The sequence below is a fragment of the Acanthopagrus latus genome, chromosome 14, assembly GCF_904848185.1.
Source record: "Acanthopagrus latus isolate v.2019 chromosome 14, fAcaLat1.1, whole genome shotgun sequence".
In the NCBI taxonomy this organism is placed as follows: Eukaryota; Metazoa; Chordata; class Actinopteri; order Spariformes; family Sparidae; genus Acanthopagrus; species Acanthopagrus latus.
In genome coordinates, this window is record NC_051052.1 from 11,453,872 (window position 1) to 11,469,725 (window position 15,854).

The window sequence follows — 15,854 nt, forward strand, 5'->3', positions numbered from 1 at the left end:
ACAAAAACAGATGGAGAGAAATGTTCCCTAAAACAGACATCGGTCAATTTACTTTGACAGCGCCCTCCTTGGTAGTGCTATAAATCAAAGAGCATATTTATCAGGGTCTTAGCACTGAATTCTCTCAAGTGTTCATAAATCAAGCAGCAGTAAAGAATAATTCAGCAGTAATGAGCAGTTGTGCACACGTCGGTGAGGGAAAATAATACCCACGCCGTACATTCATCACGCTCCCTGTGAGCTTTTGCGTCTTCATTTTTCATGCGATGTGGGTGCTTATCTGGCAAGCACATATTACGAGTTTAAGATGTTAATCTGCCTGCCAATTCTGCTCCTCACAAAATGAGATTACTTCAAAGGATCGCGGATAGCGGTGAAAAAAAAAAAAAAAAAAACATTCAGTTTGGTGGTTTCTTGATGGAACATTTTGATTTGCGATGGGATCCCGAAGCGGCTTTCTCATTACCGTTCGTGACGAAACCCTTCTAATTGCCGTTATTTCCACTATCAGGAGATCGGCCTTCTGATCATGTCGCTGAGGCCTCGACTCGCGTTTGATTTCCAGCGCGGCGCTGAGACGTACGCCCAGAAAAGGTCATCATAGGTGTGGAGAATCTTTGCATGTCAACAGTTTATACCGGAGAAGGGTTAGATTTAGAGTTTAGTACGCTTTCATTATTATTTTGAAGCCCTTTCCCTGACAGCTAGTCTCAGACATATGCTGTGTGTATAAAAATGTGCCTCAAATGCCAGATTATTCTAAGATCTCATCTACTGAAGTGTCTCATCTGTTGAAACGATCCCACACTCATTATTATTACTTCTCCCTGACTTTTTTTTAACATCTCCCTCCCTCTCTCATAATTTCGGATGGCCAATTCCCCCGACTCGCACTCATTATTTTAAAGACCGAGGCTTCGCTCGACTCATGAGCAGACAGAAAAAAAAAAAAAAAAAATGAGATGACCGGCTGCGTTTGAAACCGTTTTGCTAAAACCGTTTTTCATCCTTCCCCCTCGCGATCTGATGGAGTCGGTCGGTGCTTAGTGGGCTCTGCTGACTCACGGGGAGGCAGAGACAAAAGTCCCGAGCCTCGTGGGGAGAACAAAGACAACCAGAGTCTGCCGGAAGAGCTGTGATGGGTATGTCTTTGTTGAAACTCCACAATCTTTGTGGAAGTTTGGCATTAAAAAAAATCCTGAATTTTTGTCGTTCCCCCAATACTTTTTTTTTTTTTTTTTTGTACTTTTTAACTCATATCGATTCAAATGGAGGGAAACAAAATACAAGTTTGGCATGGAGGCCGCTTTCTCTGGATAGCAGCTCCCTTTCAAGCCCTCCCGGGAATGCCCTCTGTACTGCTGAGTCATTTACTGTTGTGTTGCAGGCAGTGCAGTCAGAGTACCACCGACAATGAGTGGCGGAGCTGAATTCCTTGCTGGGGGAGCGGGGAGCACGACCGATTGTCCTCCCCTTTGAAAAAAATTAAACCCCACATCTAATCTTGTCCCTCGCTATCAAATTAGCAATTAAAATTGAAAACAATGGTGTGGCTGGTTTCACTGTTCTTCGCACCACCCCGGGACAAACTGCCCTTGCATTTCCAAAGATTTTTAAATGTCACAGTCAAAGAAGTCGAAAAAAGACCATTACCAGTGACATTTTATTGCGTTTGTGTGCACATGTGGGTGTGTGGTATCAGTGCACACACACACACACACATTCGGAGTAGATTGCATTTTCCCAAATGCAAATACAAGGCCTCGGGTTGTCTGAGGTTCAGCATCATCGCAGCTCATCGCGTGTTTTGTGCTCCACGTCATGGTTTGTGCTCGCACTCTGCTCGAAAAAAAAAAAAGAAAAAAAAAAGGCAGTGTCCTTTCCAAAAGTAGAGCTAAAAGGTGGATTATATTCCCAAGATCTCATGCCGGCTGCAGACAAAAACTGCAGTTTTCCTCTAACTGCAGTCTGCCTCTAAGTCAACATGGCTGTAATGTCCTTTTCTCACCCTTCTCCCACTGTCATAAACCCGAAGTTTGATTTGAGGAAGTGATACTATCCCACGGGCACAGGTAGGAATTATAGCTTCCCTTAACAAGATGTGACTCTGGACACATTAAAAAACTCTATCAATCTCAGACTTTATAGGTCCCCCCCTCTGGAGCTCAGGGCTGCCTGACTCATTACCTCCACTCACTCCACTTCCTTTATGTGTTGCCTTCAACCAACTGGAGCCCATTAGATAACACACTGTATGGTATGAACTGTTGCCACTGGGGTACAGTATAAAAGTTTCAGGTGATTAAATTCAGACATAAATTTAGATGTTTAACTCTGACCTAGATTGAAGTCTTTAATAGGCGCAGTCTGTATGATACTTGTAGCGGTGCGGGAAGTGCAATATTTCAGACAACGTACAATTTCTTGCCCGTGGATAATCCTGAGGGGATCCTGAGGCAGTCCTAGGTCAGATTGGATATATAATCCCTCCAGGTCGCTCCGGTTCTGCTTCGGGATCTCCTCGGAAAGAAGTTGGGATCCTGATCAGATGCCAGCACAGCCTCACTCTGCCTGTTTTAATGCCAAGAGGCAGCAGGTCTGCTTTGGGGTCCTTTCCGTATATCATCCTGAGAAAATTCCTTCTGAAATCTTCAAAATCGTGTTCTTTCGGTCACTACCCAAAGCTCATGACTGAAGGTGAGGGATAAAACTCACATCGACAGGTAATTGGACAATTTAACCTTGAGGCTCAGCTCACTCTTCGCCACAACAGTCTCGTGGAACGCCTGAACAAATCTGCCAGGCAATCTCACGCCTCATCTTGCTCAGACTCGCGAACAAGTTCCCATTTGAACTTGAACACATCAGAATCTAGAAATCCCAGCAGACATCACAGCCCAAATGAAGTTAGCAGAACATCCTTCCCTTTGGCTTCCCAAATTCTTCTTACCGCCGAGTTTGAGCTTCCCTGACCCCGGAGGACGGCCTACAAGTACTATTCTTCTGATAGACTCAGCTTAGCGAAAAAGGTTGATACTTTGGAAAATATTCATGCTCTTGCTGAGAGTTAGAGGAGGAGACTGATATCACTCTTACCAGCATGAGCTATGGAATTAGAACCCAGAGGCGGTTAGCTTAGCTTAGCATAGAGTAAATAAACAGTCTTGTAGACTTTTGCATCTCGAGTACAGAAAAAACAAATGAGATGGATCCTTGTATTTCAGTGAGCTAAAGGAAAGTTGTTGTGTGGAGACCAGGCTGGATAATCACCTCCTCGCTGTAGAGGACAGATATGAAGCTGGTATCTACCAAGTCCCCTGGAAGGGTTCTGGGCTTTGAGGCCAATTTCCAAATCGGAACATCTCCAGTGGTGTTTGTGGTGACAAAAACAGATATTTTTGACAGGAGGTCGAGAAATCTCCATCTGCGTTTGTCGAATGTATATTTTTTTTGGATGGGAAGTTGGGTATCTCCATATATTAATTTATACAGTACATCCACAGTATCAACCTGGTATGAAAATCTTGGCAAGCATATGTCAAAATATTCCATTAATTACAGTGAATCACATTTTTTTTTTTTTCAAAGAAAAAAATAAATCGCTTTTAGTCTTCATGGTCATGTCAACAAATAATTGCATTTGATCAGAAAACACCATCCAAACCAAACGGTCTTCACACCTCCACAGCGTTGTATTTACATCTCGAGATTGTGCTGCAGCTCGGTCACACCTCTGTATACTGTCGGTTGACTATAGCGAGAGCGTCCATGATCCTCTGTCAATCACAGCGAGGATTTACAGTATATCCAGTAATAAGCCCACTGACCCACAGAAAGATATGTCAAACCCAAGTAATAAACCTGTAAACCACCAATCATAGGGAGAAAACAACAGCAATACCACGTTGCATCAGCTGTGAATCAACTTATGGATTTAGAGCGGGGGGCCAAGAGCTACGGTGCGGGGTGTAAATTCTGCAAATGAAAATGGATAACATAGGGTCGGATATGAATGGTTTGGGCTGGTGTGTGTGTGTGTGTGTGTGTGTGTGTGTGTGTGTGTGTGTGTGTGCGCGCAAAGCTGTGAATAAGGAAAAGGAGGATCCTTGGATGACATCGGAGCTGCTACGAGTCATCAGTTCCCAATACCGCTATTCATGAATCACTTTAACAAATGGCTTAGAGTGTGTGTGGGGCTCTGTGTACATCGGCGTGTGTGTGTGTGTGTGTGCATGTGCATGGGAGTATGTGTGTCAGTTCAGAAAAACAGAAAACAGAACCCCTTCGCTGAAGTGTACAGATTATAGGAATGTCTGAGCGTCAGGTCCCTCGAGTTATGGATTGGCTTTTTCTGCCTGTCTGCTCATCCGACTGTGTCAGACGTAAAACCGCTGGTGATTCTGACAGAATTCGGTCGGCCCCGTATCACAGAGAATGTATTCAGATTTAGATTGTTTTTGTCGTAATAATTAAAGTTGTTCCGAGTGTCTCAGACAGAACTGAAGTGACATTTCTCAGTCCTGATTGTGATTAGTTCCTCTTCAGAAAAAAAGGAAACGACTGCAGAGGAGAAAGCACCTTCCCGAAAGATAAATGCGAGGTGATAAAAAGAAGAAGAAGAACAGAAGGATCCAGCCTGCCTTGGAGATTACCAATTAAGACTGAGCTTAATTTGTGGCGAAGCTTGCAATCAATGTTAACCTGTTCCTTTGTTGGAATAATCAGGTCGCTCTTTGTACGTTTGACCCCCAAACATGTGTGAACCCTCTAAAGGTCACTGCCAAGTGTCCTGATTGCAGGTCCAAACAAATCCCTGAGGACGCTCTAATTGTCGAGTTTACCAGTGGAAGACTGACAGCCAAGATGACATTATGCATTTAATTGCCACATAATGTCAGCTCTTGAGGGACTTTTTAAAAGAAAATCTCCTTTTATATAAGCGCTGATACTGTGCAGCTCATGTGGCCCAGCCATTAGGTATATGAGCCATATTTACTGAAGATAGGAGGCTCTGCTTTTGAGTCACTTTGTCTGTTTGTTAGCAGGATTACAGGGGAAAAAAAGTACTGGATCAATATTCATGAAACTTGGTAGAAGGGTGAAGTATTGGCCAACAAAGAATGATAAATGATAAGTAATGATGGAGCAGATCAGAAACACAGGGCAGATCCATTAATTCTTCTTTTACTTGTGTAACATTATGAGGCATTTGGGGACTGTTGGAACAGTGGAAAGCCTAACAAACCAGTTTCAGGGTCTCCTTATAGTTATTTATAGGTTTATGTGGATATGAGGGAGACAAACATCAGTGCAAATATGGAGGGAGACTGATAGATTTCTCGATTAAAGAAGCACCAGAAGGAAAAGATGAAAGAAAGATATGCTGAAACACGTTCACAGTGAAATACTTTTGGCATCTCAACCGTGTCTTATAACTGTAATTATTGTAACTGCTGATGGTCGTGTTTGTACAGGGAAGCAGAATTCAACATATTGCTCTGATAATAACTAATATGAACAGAATTTTTTAAAGAAAATGCTCATGACTCTTGTGCCGGCAGCCAATATATACACAACCTTTAGTTTGCAATGAAATGTTTTTCAATGCCGACTTACTGTATTTTTCCTTAACATTGAAACCTACCGTAAAATTTCCACTATTTGTTTTCCTCCGGGACTGATAACAGCTGGACATTCACACTCATGTTAGACTATTGTTCAAATCAAATCAAATGCAACCAATTCTTAACCATTAGCGATACATTTAGGTTGATGGTTAATGTTATTGTCTGCCCTGTGAGCAGCAAAGCACATTACAATACATACACATGTGTAATCCGTCCAATGTGAGTAGAAAACTGTTTCAATTATAAATTCGCTTGTCTTCCACTAGTTAACTAAAAAACAATTTGTGTGAAATGAACAAATAGAAGAGGCAGCTTTGTGTTGCATCCCTATCACATGTCAAACACATGTGGTGCTTGTGTTCAACATGCTGCGATAAAATTGAAGTGCAGCTCAAATGTTGCAAAATACACTCCCCTTCTTCTCCCATCATTCCTGTTACACATCACAGTGGGTCATTTTTGTATGATTTTTATGTCCCGGTTGCATTTCTCTGGTGTCTACTAACTCATAACCCGGTAGAAGGGTAACAATAGCCTAGAGCTCTAAGGCAAATTGCAGAGCAGGCTGTTGGTTTGAATCCCCAGAGTGATTCTGAGAGACTGCGTGAGCAAAGTAAATGAGCTCCTCCTTTTCGCTCAGCAGCCATCAGACCTGCCCTCCGAGGGGTTAGGCTTCTAACAGCTCCGCGGACAAGAGACAAGGAGCTGCTCGTTGTGAACGGCTAAAAGAGCGCTTTGCTTTGCTAAAAAGGCCTGATGCATCACCTGTCCCTGGACGATAATTTAACATCTAGGACGGAAATTCAGAAAAACCCTGCGCTGCTGTGGAAAAGTCGGGCTCCTACTGTTTTAAAGTCAGTGTCGCGAGACGGTGCACGGATCAGCGGGCAAGTGCCTGCACTCTGAGGAGAGGAGCTCTCCATGGTGCTGCTGCTGCTGCACACACTGCTGCTCCTTGTAAAATCACTCAATGCTCTACAGTCATTCGAGAGTTACTGCTCCACAGCCCTCTTGTAGTTTGGGCTGGAACCCTTCCCTGGTGTCGACAGCCTTGCTGCTCTCAACTAACATTAAACTCACACACTGGTGCGCAAGCAGCTTAGCCAGAAATGTATTATTTTACCTAAACAGTCCTATAAAACCACTTTGTGAACTCATCTGAGGCTACACTGGCTACAAGAGCTAGTTTAAAAGTTCCAGAAAGAGATTTGAGAGTTTGGAAAGGCGGCGAGCTTGCTCCCATTTGCCTGAATCAGGGCACGGGGGTGACCAGTCTGTTGCCTGTCAAATGCAGAACCGTGTTGCTTTTATCGATCCCAGTCAAGATGTTAAAATTGATTTGGCCACAACAGTGGATTAAGCGACAGAAGGCATTTACATCTCCATGTGTTCACAGCTCCCAGTGTCTCACAGCTGACAGAGCTGCTGAATAGTCTCCACCAACTCACAAAAAATATGTATAATTATTTATATTAGCAGGTTAATGTGAAGCAAACAACGAGATGATATCAGAGACCAACGGAGAGGTTTAACAGTCTGTTAAACCTTTCAGAAAGGTTTGTTTCCACACATGTAACATTGCCCATATGGCCCACACACAACACAGTAGTTAAACTAGATGGTCCGCATTCATTTCGTTGGTTGGTTTCCAAACCTCAAGAATGCAGTTCCTATCTGAATTTGCGTTTCCTGCAAACACCAGATGTGGAAAACAACACTTTGTGAGTTAACAAGTAGCCAGCTGCTTACCAGAAGTAAACATTATCACTTAACGATCCCATATTAAGCAAATTTTCAGGGTCATGCATTCACTCTGGGTATCTACTAGAAAATGTTGACATGCTTTATGGGTCAAAAAACGTGTTATTTGTCTCATATTGTCCATTCGTGCAACACATCTGTTCACTCTATTTCTAAACATTCCTTTTCGGTACCTGTCTCATTAAGCCCCCTTTCCAACAAGCCCAGTATGTTCTGATTGGCCAGCTCTGACAGGCCTGAGCATGTTTTCTGCTGGGCTGAGGTTGATGACTGTATCATTGTGATATCACAACACTGTGACAGTTCCTGAATATGGGCTGTTTGTCTCTGGAGACGAAGTGTTATGATCTTTTCACAGTATTGACACAGCACCTAGACCTGCCTCATAATCAAAAAATAAATGAAAATATCGCCTTCTACAGTGTGGGGACCTTCCGAAAAACAATAATTATAATGGATGTGATGGAAAGGTCAAATTACATTTTCAGTGATGGATGGTAGCTGATGGAATAAAAGACCTTGTGGTGTATATCTGGGAGGTAACACCGCCACCCTGATGGAAACAAGTAAAGACCCGCTGTGAAGAAAGTGCTGAGAGTCCAATAAAACGACCAGAGACGTGGCTCTAACTTGACACAGGGCAGTTAATTAAAATTCACACCAATTTATTACAATTACACACATTTTCTCTCTGTAGGTTATAGTTGAACAAACAGATCATGACTGAAGTTTTTAAGCAGCTTATTTGCATTTTTTTTTGATTGGCCATGCTGATAAAACCATATTTTATGAGTCTCACAGTTCTGTCAGTCCAGCCTAAAGCCCCACTTTATTGATGGGCAGGGGGTCAGACTGGGTTTCTAATGAATTTGGGGCTGATCTTATTCCCCAAATTTATTTTCTCCTGTTTTATCCTCTTTCAACACCGTGGAGACTTGACAGTGTTTGAGATCTGAAGGGCCTGCTGAATAATGAGTGGAGTTCCCCACCCTAATTCTGTCCCCCTCTTTCATTTTCGCTTCCACGCCTCTTCAGCTTCTCCCTCTCGTGCTTTTACTCCGACTGAACACGGCTCGAGAGGAATCTTCTGTTCTTGATCTCTCTCTTCCAGGATGTCCCGGTGTAACTCCCTCTCAGTCGCACACATATGTTGCCTCAGGCAAAACAAAGGTAATTGTCTGTTATTCCAGACAATAAATAGAACATAAACGTAATTTTGTTGGATTTCCTCCAAGCGTGTGCACGGATACCAATCTGTTTCTCTCAAGTGCTCCTATCTGGTTTATAGTGGCACTTTTTGTGTATATTTCTTGCATGATATTCATATTTAGTCTTTTTTTTTCATGGGGAAGAGAGCAAGAAGAGGGTGAAAACAGACATGTAGACAACTACGACTTCATTAACCATTTAATTAAATCAAAGGTGTCAGTCAATAAGCTGGAACCACCAACCTGGAATCGTGGCTTGAGAAAAGACTGAAATACCAAATACCAAAAATCCCCTTCATTGACTAACTGATCAATCAATCAACAGTTTCATATTTAGAAGATGATAAAAATATTCTCGGAAGGTTCAGAAAAAGAATAGAGTGATTTTCACTTCATAATTATATCTATACTACATTTCTACTGTTGAATGTGCTTCTTTTCAATTGACACTGTAAATGTTTCAGTGATATTAATCTCAGATATTTTAGCAGCTGAAGACTCCAGTTCTTTTGGTTTCAGAAAAATGCATAATTTTAATGATGATTGATTGTAGCTGGACCCAGAAATGGGCACCAAGACAGGCAAAAGGTTTAAAGGAATTTATGGACACATGCTTGGAAAATATACTTCTTATAAAGTACTTTCTTTCTTTCTTTTTTTTTTTAATCTTGGTAATACACTGTAACATACTTTTATCAGAAATCAAATTATCCCTTTTAACTCTTTAACTCATGCATGCTCAGATATGAATTTCCTGTTTATTGCTTTAATCTATCAAAACGGTAACATGTTGAGTTTAAATGTGTTGTCATTCACACTATTTTACTGTCCTATAAACATAGCATAGATTGTAAATGAATCTGCAAATTAGCTAGGTAATCCTTTTAAGTACAAAACAGCCACAGAAACCCTACGCTAACAATTTCCCTAAACTAAATTAAATAAATGAGCATAATTATAATCTTGTGCCATTTGTTTGACAGTTGTTTACCAATGGTCAGTAGTGTAATCTGTCTAACTACCTGGCCCTGGTTGCAGCCCTATTTTGTGTTGAATCCACTCGATCAAATGCACCACTTGTAAGTCCCTTTAGCGAAAAGTGTCAGCTAAATAAATGTAAAGTAATGCCAATTTAAATTGCGTGGAGGCAACACGGATAAATGCACAAAAAGTTTCTTGAGGCGTAACCAGCAGGTCGGTTCCACTGAGAGTCCTTTACTGTCAGTGAATACAGAGACGGAGGCTGCGCTGGTATCTGTCTGACAAGATCACGGTGACAAAGGTAAAATCAGTCTTTCACTTTAGCTTGACATTTGGAGAGATTCACTGAAATAAGACGTCTGCCATTTTAAAAGATGTGACACCAACTCCCACAAAATGATGTGTAGCGTTGAAATCAAATTCAACATAGAGGCTCGGTAACCGTGTCAGTGCGGCCTTGATGAAAGCTCAGTCAGAGTTTGGTCTATCGGAGAAAAAAAAACTTAACTTAAAAGAAATATGTTTAGAATAACGCCTTAATCAATAATAATAGGCAAACTTCACAATGAAGCCAATTATTTTAAAGAAAGAGGTTTGTAAACAGACAAAATATTCCCTGATGGCACCCAATCTCCAGTTTAACTGATCTCTCTGCCAGAAGGACTCCTATCAGATTTAAGAAGACTAAATCCAGGGAGTCACAGCGCAAACACACACTTAAAGAAACACTGTCAAACATTCAAACTGGCTGAGGTAGAGGTAACCTTCACTAATTGGTATTCTTTGGGGAGTGTCTCTCAACTGGAATACAAATAACTTATCTCGGTCTCGGATACCAAATACCAGTTATAAAGAGCTGCAAGACCACACAGAGATGCTTTCTAGTTATGGCTCCTGGTGCGTTTATTTGACAGCTTTGAATATAATTCAAGTGGCGTTTTATAAGAAAATGAGTATTTTGCTGCGCGTCGAGCACACAGATGGAAAGATGAGAGCATGTTTTGGAGGATTTGATTCGCATCCCTTCAACCGTCTGCGTTTACGTTGCGTTCCAAGGTGTCAACATCAAAGCCAAGAAAGCAACAGACAGCACAATTATGTTGTTGCTACGGTGAATATTGCGACAGTGAGAAGTAGGTTTGCACCATCTTATGTGACAGTAGCCAACTAACTTTTCTCAAGGCTGAAACCAGGCTTTTGTAAAATACATGCAGGTTTTGAATAAACACCGCTACTGAGATCAGTCAATCGCAGTGATGACGTTATCGATGAATCGCGCTTCCTCCGTCGGTGTGGCCTGATTATATGACTGTGTCACTATTCAGTCTAATATTGTGTACAAGCCAGCCGTTTTCTATTTGGAGAGGGGCACTGACCAATCAGGAGTGAGTGATGTAATCAGCTGTGGTAGTGGGTGGATGGCGCAGTTAACTTAAAGTTTGTCAAGGAAAATGTCAATTCACAGCATGTATTGCAATGTGATGTAATTTACTTTCTCAATATATTCTTGCTCTGGGAGAGAAATGTAGCATCCTCGTTCTTAATCCTGTCTGCAAAGCTTTGATTGGCTCAGCTGTACTTCCAACTGGGGAAACAGTTGTCTACGGGCACAACAGCAGACCTCTTTTGGATGTGGAACCATCTGGAACCCGGGAAACATGAGGAAGTGAAGTACTTTTAAGCTTTTACTATTTTGATGTGGCTTGTGCAACAAGCACTGCCACTGTACATCAGACAGCGAAGCAAGTAAATCCAGACTTCAGCGGATCAACTCTGTCTCCTACAAATAAGGTTTTGAAAAATAATTAGCATGAGCAAACAAATACAGGGACAGTTTACTCCAAAATCAGGTCCAAGGTAATTGATTTGTCATTAAACAACACAGGGTTGCATGACAAATGGAATAGGTGGCGAGTGGCGATGACAATATGATCGTCATCATCATGTCAAAAGTTCGACATCTGGGAAACACCATCCATCAACTTTGACCGTGAGCACCAAGCATCCGTGTTATAAACACAGAGTCCACCTGTCCTCAGCTCAGAAGATGGTCCTCCCGTCAAGTGCACCAGCTTGATCCCAGATGTTTTAGTTGGGAAAGGTCTCTGCAGGCACAGCAGTCTATAATTTTACATTGTTTGGCCAGCCGGAGTCGCATATCGGCCGTTTCCTTTTCCTGCGACTGGAAGCCACTGTATTTACATCCCATGCTGTCATGAGCCCAAGCTTCTTGTACGCCGTTATTTACGTTTCTGTGCTGCGATACGTTTGTCAGATGTAGTTTGGTGGGTTGCCCCGTCCCAGTGTTTTGTTTCCTCCTCACCAGCCTCATTATCCCTTCACACCTGTCTTGCATCTGTCTAATTAGTCCAACCTTTTCCAGGGCCGCCTGTGCTGCATCCAGTCCTAGCTAGCCCAGCCCTGTTCCCACTCGCTGTCCTCATCTGTGCTTCTCCACCTCTCTTCGCCTGGACCTCATACCCTAGCTTAGTTTGTTATTTAAGCACCAGAACGTGAGTGCCATGTACTTCCATTACATTTGAGAGATGACTCTTTGGCCACTCACACAGAACGATCTGTGTGGATTAAAAATGCTTTAGGTAAAAGAAAGAATATGAAAGAATATTTTGATTGTAGTGTGGACTGTCCCTTTAAAGGAGATAATGCTGCCCCACACTTTTTTTGAGGAAATGTTCTTATTGAACTTCTCTTTAAATGGTCACTGTCGGTATATTTCTCTTATTCTCCTTACAAAATCTACAGTTGACCATGATTTCTGTTTCCATGGTTATGTTCGGGCGATTCAAAGCACTCTGAGGGGAAGTCGTGGTCTTGATTAAATGTGAAAAAGTCGGGAGTCAAATATTTAACCAAAATCAGGATTCTCTCTTTAACCTTAACAAAGTGTTTGAGGAGACTTGGTGATGCAAATTACATTCTCTCTTCTGAAAAGCCCTAATTATCCACCCCAACCTGGAGGGCGTGACACATCCTGGATTGGAGAAAAAATGTTGACAGCGAACGTAATCAAAGCGGCAATTTCCTCCGAAACCTATTTGGTGAGGCAAATTAGTGGTTTAGGAAAAAGAAGAGATTTCTGTTGCGCTGACACACCTGCGGCGCGCGCAACCCAAAAGCACTCACACAGGCGCACGCCGACATACTTTTTTAAACCACAGCATCTAAAGCTGTCCTCTCTGTCTCCGCCCGCAACAGGAAATGTTTTTCTTCTCTGAGGCGGCCTAAGTGGAGTGGTCCACTGAAGCCAACCCTCAGTAATTAACTGTCACAACGCTTCAAAACTAACAAATGGACTTTGTGTCAAGGAGGGCCCATTAATTTACTGGCCTCCACTCGTCGATCCACAGCCTATTATCTCCATTATACGGGAGGCTTTCATGTCTGGGCATCCTCTCCCACTAACCCTCGATTTCTCTGTCTCGCCTTTCACAGATTCCCTGGAAGTTGCAGAAAAGCCCCTGTGGGTATCTTTTCAACACACATGGCGCAGGCACACCTTGCTTCAGCCACACAAAGGTGCGTGCAGCATACGAACCCACACACAATGTATGCTTCTGGACACGCTCACTTCATCTCCTCTAAGTAGATCACGGAGGCGTGACCCATATTGTAATGGAAGCTGCGATGCTGGGTACAGAAATGTGTACGCACGCCTCACACAGACGCGCACTCACGCACACACACACACATGCACACACACACACACACACACACTCCTGCACGCACTCTCTTTCCCTTCCAGTCAAATATATTTAAAAACTCATACTGTGCTTCCACATTGGCATGACAACCCGAGGGGAGAAATCTTCCACATGTGACACTAATAAGTGCTGCTCGGAAGGAATGGAGAGCCATTTCTCCACGAGGCATAAATAACTAAATAACACACAGACTATGGGATCCGTGTGATTTGTTATACGGCTCACATTTATTGCTCTTCAAAGGTAACGTATCGCCAGACCCTGGCAGAGAGAGGGAGAGAAGCCGTGAGACTGTGAGACTTCAGCGGCGTTGCGATCCGGTCGGTCCGTTCTACTGAGACCAATGCATTTCTGATGCGTTTTCAATGCATTATCAGCAGCCCGGCGTGCTCGGGAAGCGTTTTCAGCTCATCTGAAGTAATTTCGGCTTCCGATTGCATTTTTAAGAAAGCAATAATGTATCGAGAATCCATTTTAAAGGACCGATTCACCCAAATTGAAAAATATCATGCCATATATTCTCCCTTTCCCAGAGGTGGAAGAAATATTCAGATCATTTACATAAGTAAACGCAGCAGCTTCACAGTGCAAAAGCCATGCATTAGAAATGTAAATTTAAAGATGTAATATGTCAGTATTTTACATCCGAATGTCAGATAAACGACTAAACCTTTTTGTTATGTATATTTTGTTATTCCAATAATAATGTAAGACTCTGGTCATCTCTTTTCTCCCAGTTTCTCTCTGTAATGGTTGTGCAGTCAGCAGTCAGCATTACAGTACATAAACACCTGACAATGGAAGCCAAATCCATGTAACACTGCCGCAGTCAGGGTACTTAACAGGAGTGAAGATTAATCCACTTTTTAAACCCCATGAGTGAAAATGTATTCCCTTGTAAAGTTTCCTCCATCCATGCTTAACAGAAACCACACTTTGCCAATATAATTAATGCAATTATGTTGCTTACCTCCTTTATCTATAGCCAGGCAGATCAACTTGATTTTGTTTGTGCAGTTTTTAGAAATAGCCACGCTTTCACCTCACCTCTGTTTTTACTTGCAAAGTGGAGCTGATAATATCACACCCACCCAAACTCGTAGGACGTCCTTTTTCCTCCCACGCTTCCAATGTCTGTGTGGTTGATCGCTCCCGAGCAACCTGCAAATTATGCCAATCCGAGATGATTTGAGGCTACGGGCCTCCGCATTACGATACATCAACCCTGTATCACCTGTAAAACATTCATTCCATTAAGAAAACATCTGGCTCATTGCTTGCTCTTCCAGCCATGATCTCATGGGCTCGTCCATAAATCAAACAAGCTGCTGCGTATTTAGTTTGCTGGTGGAAACACATTTTTTTTCAGGGGGCTGACCGAGTACATATGCAAGAATGCGTTCCGTACATTTCTCCTGTGTTATCTATGCATGCATGATTTTTTTTGGTTTATTTGCTGGGGTATTTAAATGGCTTTCTCTAATATTTACACCTCCACCATGATTAAATAGAAGTAAAACACATTTTGTTTATGGTGCAAATTAGAAATATATACCATTTAAACAGCGTTGCATCTATTTTCATAAATAATTTCCAAGTTACTCTGGATGATGTACAGACCCCACAGTGAAAGATTTGCATTGGATCTTCTTTCCCCTGAATAAGCAGTTCCTTTGAACACTGCTCAGGTTTTGTGTATTTGTGAGACTCACTGCAATACAACCAGGTTAAGCCCATTAAATCTGCAACGTACTGTACTCGTAACTTTCAGTGCTTTACCTTTGATAACTAATTTAATGTGGAGTTTCTCTTTAATCGTAGATCACCTCAGGCTCTTCTAGTGAGAGATGAGAGGCGCATGTGTGCGTGTGTTTATGTGTGAGCAAATGCGCTGGAGAATGTTCCCTCTTGCAGCGATAACAGCTACACGATTGGCTGTGCGTGGGTGGACGAGGGCATTTCAGGCATTATACTGACTAGGCATAAGCACTGTTGCACAATGTTGTGTGTGCTCCAGCATATATTATGCATGTGTGAGTGTGCGTCTCTCGGTGTCTGGGTCTGAAATGTGATGCAGATCACTCCGGCTGCCCTTTAAGAGTACTTCCCCTCAGGCCAGGAAGCTACAGTGAAATCTGCCGACTGTGTCTAGTGTGCTTCCACACACAACCAGAGATTAGGCAATTGCTGTTTTGCAGGGAAAAAAAAAATATATATATATATATTTATTACTGTATTGACTGTGCAAGTCCCAATATATAAGTGTCTTTATATGAATGTCTCCAAAGAGGTTTGAAATGGAAAGAAACTTAATTACATACTTCAGACTATTTGCTTTTGCTTTTGAGTACGTTTGTTGGTTGGTTGGTTTGTCACCAGGATAACAAAATATTTAGTGGCATATACTGTAAAGGTGGCTGGTATCTATGAATGAGTACAATCTGATGCTGATCCACACAAAAATCTGGATCTAGCTGATTTAAAACACCTTGAAAAAAACAAAAACAAATAGGGAGCAGCATATCACTAGGGTAGCCCGCTAACTGCTGCTGACT

General features: G+C 42.2%; 1 protein-coding gene across 23 annotated transcripts in view; it reads left to right on the plus strand.

The window, feature by feature from the left end:
- grm8a (glutamate receptor, metabotropic 8a) overlaps nucleotides 1–15,854 on the plus strand; it is a 453,766-nt gene that overhangs the window by 298,014 nt on the left and 139,898 nt on the right. For 22 of the 23 annotated variants that reach the window (XM_037121952.1, XM_037121956.1, XM_037121954.1 and 19 more), the window contains one exon: nucleotides 13,031–13,114. In XM_037121952.1, coding sequence (XP_036977847.1) covers nucleotides 13,031–13,114 — 84 coding nt within the window. Of the gene's footprint in view, nucleotides 1–13,030; nucleotides 13,115–13,542; nucleotides 13,562–15,854 lie in introns of those variants that run through there. The other variant, XM_037121973.1, reaches the window with a different exon arrangement.